We start from the raw sequence: 7,548 nt of genomic DNA, 5'->3' as shown, positions 1-7,548 counted from the left end.
ACAAAAGAACATCTGTTTTGAATGAATTCGATAATTTCAAAATGCTTTCATCAGAAACTATCCATGATACTCATGATAGGTTCACTTTGATTATGGTTAAAATGAACAATTTGGGTATCAAAAAAACACAACACGAAATAAATCTCAAGTTTTTAAACAATCTTTTCGAAAGCTGGAAAATGGTTAAACTCATTATTCAGGGAAATCCAGCTATTCATACCGAATCTTTGTACAATTTGTATGGAGAACTTCAATCGTATGAATCATCGATTGACCCACCAACCATTGCATCTTTTGGAGGACCACTTGGTCTTGTGTCCACAACTTCTCAAAACCAAACACCTTACAATGATCAAAACTTTAATCATTTTAATCAGACTACATTTTTTCAAAGCCAATCCTTCCTGTCTGATTCAAATGATGAAGCAGATTATCAACAACTGTGTGCTTTGGTTGCAAACATAAATCTCCAGAGATTTATCCCAATTCATAGTCAATCAAATTTTAGACCAAATTTTCAAACAAGACCATCTTTTGGACAAAATAACTCAATTTTTCAACCAAGACCATCTTTTGGACAAAACAACTCAGGTTTTCAACCAAGACCTTACTTTGGACAAAATTCTCAAAGCCCTTCTTTCCAAAATAACTCAAACCAAGGTTTTCAAAACCAAGGATTTCAAAACGATCCCAACTCAGGTCATAATCACAATCCAAACAACAGTTTTCAAAATCAAAACAGAGGTTTCCAAAATCAAGGTTACAACAATCAAAACAATGGTTTTCAAAACAACCAAAATTTTGGATTCCAACAAAACCATTGTCAACCTTCCCAACAAACCCAAACTCAAGCTCCTGAAAGACTTCTGATTAAAAGTCAAAAGGATGACAGTGATGAAGAAGTGATCATTTGTCACAACTGCAAAGGAACAAATCACTATGCCAGAGAATGCCGAGCCAAAAACAAAACCAAAATCAAAGACTCAGCATACTATGCTCAAAGAGCCGATGAATTGAAGAAACTGGAAAACCAAGAAAAGCAAAAAGCATTGATGGCAATCCATGAACCAAGCGTGGAATACTGGCCAACATCTGATGACGAAGCTGACAATGAACAAGCACAATCAAACTTCTGCTTCATAGCTGGTGTTGAAATACCTTCATGAGCTCCAAACGTCATAGAACAGGTATGGTCTATGATCTGTGAACTTGGTTTTTCCAAAACAATTTTTGAGTCCCACATAACCAAAATTGAGACTAGTCTTGAAGCTGATCTCAAAACATATCATGACACAATGGTCAAATATGATATTTGCAAATCTGAGTTACAAACCTTGCAACTCAAATTTGGAGAATCAACAAGAACTAAAAGCAAATTGGAAAGAGACGTTGAAAGAAAATCAGAAGATTATAATCACGTCTTGGAACAATTAAATCTGTCCCTAATTCAGAAAAGGGATTTGGAACTAAAAAATCAGTCAATCATTTCTTCTAAAACAAAAGATGTTTTAGAAATGGAAATCCTTCGGTTGAAACAAGACTTTCAAGAATCAACTGATAAATACAATATTCTAAATGAAAAACTGACTGATTCTTTAAAACAAATCAATTCTCTTAAAACCGAGAATAAAAGACTGATATGGAATATGGATTCTATCAAAGTTGCTAGAAAACTAAGTGATGATATTTTCACAAAGGCAAACACCTTAGGAACTGGCAAAATTGATACGAATTATAGACCAGGAATTGGAAGAGAATCCTTTGAAATTGAACAAGCAAAACACGAAAACATGACGAATTATGAAAACTATGAATCTACTCTACCTGATCTTTTCACATCTGTTAATGAGGAAGATTCAGATGACGAAACAGTTATCAACTGTAGTCCAGATGATACTGCTTTCAGTGTTTCCAAAAAGTCTTTCAAAAGAGTTGTGAATTCTGAAACAGACTCTGCAAGTTCTTTTACTCACCAAATCAAACATACTGATGGAACCACTAAACTCCAAAACTTTTTGAATGGAGAAAATTCCTCTTATGAGGATGGTAGTACTTCTATACCAACTGCTTTTCCTACAATGACTTCATCAATTGTTGGAAAAACTAGTCTGGGACAAAAATACTCCAAGAAACAACAAACAAGCAAAAAATCCATTCAAGTCACCAAAACCCCACTTATCAAGTCAAACATTTTTGAAAACCAACCAAATAAACCAGTTAAACCCTACGTCATACCTCATAAACAGGTTTCCAAACAAAAACCAAAACCTTTTCAAAAACCTTTTGAAAACCACTTTCAAGATATCACTTTTAATCATTCAAGGAACTTTCAAAAACCATCACATCAGAAAGTTTCAAACCATCATCATCAAAAAGCTTTTCAAAACCGCCCGTCACATCCCAGATATGAAGAAAAATTTTCAAACAAACCTTCACATCTAGGATATCTTTCACCAAATCATAAATCTTATCAACCTACAAGTATTCAAAAACAAATCACATTTTGGGTAAAATTGATAGATCAAATCAAACCTCAACCATTCCATCGTCATAAAGCAAACCATTACAATAATGTGAAGTCAAATGATAAAAGAAATTCATCAAGCAAAGCACCCAAAATAACAACTGACAAACTAGGACCCATTCAGATTTGGGTACCTAAACTTTCTGTCTGATTTCAGGTACTTAATGATGGAGAACCTAATGATGATACATGGTATATTGATAGTGGCTGCTCCAAGCATATGACAGGAAACCGGAACTACTTACGTGACTTCAAACATATACAAACCAATCAAGATGTTACCTTTGGTAACAACATGAAAGCAAAAATCAAAGGTTATGGAAACATAACAAATGGTAATTTTACCATAAAGAAAGTTGCCTTCGTCGATGACCTGAAACACAACCTCATCAGTGTTTCTCAACTGTGTGATAACAATCTTGAAGTTCTTTTCACCAAACAACGAAGCTTGATCATGGACGCCAAAACCAAAGATGTTATAGTTGATTCTGACCGTGCCGGAAATATGTATCCACTTGACATGGATCTTATCTATGTAAACCCGATATATGTCTGCTATCTAAAGCCCCAGCAGATATTAGTTGGTTATGGCACCGCCGCTTTTCCCATCTAAACTTTGGGTACATCAACAAATTGATCGGCGATGATCTTGTTCGAGGGCTACCACTTCTGAAGCTCGATAACGAAACTCTTTGTGCCGCATGTGAAAAAGGAAAACTTTCCAAATCAACTCACAAAAGCATCTTAGAATCTAGTGTATCCGAACCACTAGAATTGTTGCACATAGACCTTTGTGGCCCTGCCAAAACCCAAAGCATACAATGGAAGAAGTACATTCTTGTTGTCGTTGATGGTTTCTCACGGTTTACATGGGTATTTTTCTTAAGACTAAAATCAGAAGCACCTAAAGAGATGATCAACTTCATCAAACAAATCGAGCTGAAGCTGAAACGACCTGTTTGAAGAATCCGAAGTGATAATGGTTTAGAGTTCAAAAACAATACTCTAGATTCATTTCTCAAAGACAAAGGAATTGAACATAACTTCTCAACCCCATACACTCCACAACAGAACGGTGTTGTCGAAAGAAGGAACCGAACTCTATGTGAAGCTGCAAGATCAATGCTTATCTTCGCTGATCTGCCACAATACTTTTGGGCAGAATCCATAGCCACAGCTTGCTACACTCAAAATCGTTCCTTAATCCATAAACATCTTCATAAAACACCATATGAAGTCATTAACAACCGAAAACAAAACATCAAATTTTTCCATATTTTTGGTTGTCGATGCTTTGTAAAGAACAATAAAGATCACCTTTCAAAATTTGAATCAAGGTCGGACGAAGGAATTTTCCTTGGTTACTCGTTTTCTTCAGCTGCTTATCGAGTACTGAACAAACGTACTATAGTAATTGAAGAAAGTACGGATGTTCATTTCGATGAATTTTATGTCAGGAAATTGGATCGTGAACATTTTGGTTCAAAAATGATTGAAAATATTTTTCAAAATCCAATTTAACAAACACCTTCTCCTGACATAGACATTGAAATCGATTTTGATTTGCTTTTTGAACAACCAAAAACCGCTTACAATTCTGAACTTCTAACTACTTCAATTGATCCTACAGGAACAAACCAAAATGATGTAGATCAATTCGAGGGGGAACCACCAACACATACTTCCTCTTTGGAAGAAACACCAAATCCTCCTTTAAATACCCAATCCCCAAATAGCCAAAACAACCCTGATGCATCATTTATGTGGGAACCTTCAAAACTATTCCAAGATGAAACTCTTGGAGAAGAACAATGGGATACTGAAACTCCAATTATTATAGCGGAAGAGAATCGCTTAATAAAGTGGACCAGAAATCATCCAACATACCAAATCATCGGAGATCCCAACTTAGGCATTCAGACTAGAGCCGCATCCACAAATGAATGTTTATTTGGAGCCTTTTTATCCACGACTAAACCCAAAATGATACATTCTGCTATAAAAGATCCAGACTGGGTAAAAGCTATGCAAGAAGAGCTAGGAGAATTTGAAAGAAACGACGTATGGAATCTTGTTCCTACTCCATCCGATGTTACTGTTATAGGTTCAAGATGGGTATACAGAAACAAGACTGACGATCAAGGAATCATTTGCGGAAACAAGGCACGTCTTGTAGTCAAAGGATATTCACAACAAGAAGGAATCGACTACGATGAAACATATGCTCCAGTTGCCAGAATTGAAGCAATTCACATCTTTCTTGCATATGCTGCACATAAGAATTTCAAAGTATTCCAAATGGACGTTAAATGTGCATTCCTACACGGAGAGATAGATCGCGATGTATACATCCAACATCCACCAGGTTTCGAAGATCCCAAATTTCCCGATCATAGCTTTAAACTGCAGAAAGCTGTCTATGGCTTGAAACAACCACCCTGAGCCTGGTATGCCACGTTGTCAACATTTCTCGAAGAATCAGGTTTTAAAAGAGGTTCAATCGATCCAACCCTTTTTCGTAAAATATTTAATAAACATCTGTTAATTGTACAAATATATGTTGATGACATTATTTTCGGTTCTACTGATGAATCTTTAAGTGTTAAGTTTGCAGATTTAATGAAGAGCAATTTTGAAATGAGCATGATTGGGGAGATGACTACATTTCTCGGACTTCAAATCAAACAGTCAACTGATGCATTTTCATCAACCAAGAGAATTATGTCAAAAACCTGCTCACTCGTTTTTCAATGGACAAATCCAATACCGCAAAAACCCCAATGGCCTTTGGATACAAAATTGATGCACACTTAAATGGCAAACCCGTTGACCAGAAAAGATATCGTGGAATGATCGGATCACTCTTATACCTCATTGTCAGCATACCTGATATCATGTTTTCTACATGTGTCTGTGCTAGATACCAAGCAAATCCTATGAAATCTCATGTAGTTGCTGTGAAACACATCTTCAAATACCTTAAAGGCACTCCCAAAATCGGCCTTTGGTATCCAGCTAAATCTAATTTTCATCTAAACGCTTACACCGACTCAAACTATGGAGGATGCAAGCTAGATAGAAAGAGTACATCTGGTAGCTGTCAATTCCTAGGAGGTAGACTAGTGAGTTGGACTTCAAAGAAACAGACTTGTGTATCCACATCAACCGCAAAAGCTGAATACGTCGCTGCCGCCAGCTGTTGTTCACAAGTCATATGGATGAAAACTCAACTGCGTGACTATGTGTAACAACCCGAAATTTCATGTCAATTCCTGTACCACAACTTGTAATTCGATCCGATCAACCAAACGTCATTCTCAATTTAGTTTCCAATATTCGCCATTTTATTAAGTCATTAATTTATATTGACTTAAAATGACTTAATAGGTGTCTTAATACATATAGAAATAATTTTAACACCCAACTTTAGTGATCGGAATATTTCTAGAAATTACCATATCGGGTTACGGTAACTCAATCGGGTACGACCAAAAACCTCACTTAACGTCGGTATCGGGTAGAATTCTATCATGTCCAATTCCCAAACACTATATCAACATAATTTGGACTCCATTTGAAGCCTTTGGCCAAATTCTCACTAAACTCTTACAACCTCTCTCCTCCAAGCTAGAATTAAGGTCCTAATCACAAGTTTAAGGCTTCAAATCTTTAAGGTAACCTCTCTAGCATGTTATTCAACATCTTTAGCCTTCAAATTGATGACTTAATTGATTTTTGGGGTCAAGAACATGAGTTTACGGCCAAGGAGCAAGCTTGGGCCGTAAACTCCATTTTATGGGGTTTTAAGCTCTTAAACTCCTTCCAAAACTCAATTGGACTTTAGATATGGCTAAGGGACTTCAAGATATGGACTTAGAACATGTAAATCTTTGATTTTGAGGACTTTGAAGGAGTTTACGGCCAAGGCATAAGCTTAGGCCGTAAACTCATGTTAATGGGGTTTTTCGTGCCCTTAAACCCTTCCGAATCACCTCTATGGCTTAGATATGAATTATAGGACCTTGGTATTAGCATTTGGACACTTGAAACATGATTTTTGGGGGACTTAGATGAGTTTACGGCCAAGGATAGTGCTTGGGCCGTAAACTCCCCAAAACTTGACATAAAACCAATTCTAAGGTGTTAGAAAGCCATCCAACACCACCAAAAGCTTTGGAATAAATCAAGGGACCAACCAAAAATACTTTGAAGGCCTTAAACACATCTTTTATGGGGTTTCTAAGAGTTTACGGCCAAGACCTGTTCTTGGGCCGTAAACTCCAAAATCTTTGGTGTTAGAATGCAAACTAAACACCCTACAACATTTAGATGAATTTTAGAAGCCATTCTATGCTAGTTTCAGGCCTTGAAACACATTGTAGCTTGTCATATTAGAGTTTACGGCCATAAAGGGGGTTTCATGGGCCGTAAAATCCATAAATCCCTTATATGTCACTTGTAAACTCATTTCTAGGCTTGTGGGAATTTTTAGAATCACATGTGATTTGTTTTAGCAACATTTAACATTATTTTCATAAGGATTAAGGAGTTTGCGGCCAGGAGCCTATGCTAGGCCGTAAACTCCCATAAAAATTATCATTTTAGTGATTTCAATCCATTCCATGCATTTAGAACAAAGCCTAGAATCATTTTCCATGTCCATGTAAGCCATTTAAGCCATTTAAACACCCAAAACCACACCCACATGAGTTTACGGCCGTAAACACATGTGTGTGTGTTTTGTGGTTGTAAACTCATTTAAATGTTTACTTATGGAGAGTAAACTCAAGTTCCAAGTCCCTAGTGCCTTTACAAGTCCTTAAACGCCACCCGGGTCACTCCAAACACTCATTTTAAGGTGTTTAACCTCATTGGAGTGTAATATTCCATATGATTAGTGAATGTATCCTTGATTGTATATATATGGACATTATTTCATTTTACATAGGGTCATCGCGAGTAATCAAACCCCGAACCAACGACTAGCATTCAAAACCGACACGTTTCCGAGTCCGGTGAGTTCA

General features: G+C 36.6%; 1 protein-coding gene across 1 annotated transcript; it reads left to right on the top strand.

The window, feature by feature from the left end:
- Positions 1-5,274: 5,274 nt before the first annotated feature.
- On the top strand, positions 5,275-5,772 carry LOC145049912 (secreted RxLR effector protein 161-like). Its single transcript, XM_078998247.1, has one exon. The coding sequence runs from the start codon at positions 5,275-5,277 to the stop codon at positions 5,770-5,772; it is 498 nt and encodes a 165-aa protein (XP_078854373.1).
- The last annotated feature ends 1,776 nt before the right edge of the window (positions 5,773-7,548 follow it).

Source organism: Lactuca serriola, chromosome 5 (assembly GCF_051521515.1).
Source record: "Lactuca serriola cultivar US96UC23 chromosome 5, Lser_US96UC23_V15, whole genome shotgun sequence".
NCBI classification, from domain to species: domain Eukaryota; kingdom Viridiplantae; phylum Streptophyta; class Magnoliopsida; order Asterales; family Asteraceae; genus Lactuca; species Lactuca serriola.
Note: the sequence above shows the minus strand (reverse complement) of the source record. Positions and strands in the feature narration are given on the sequence as shown.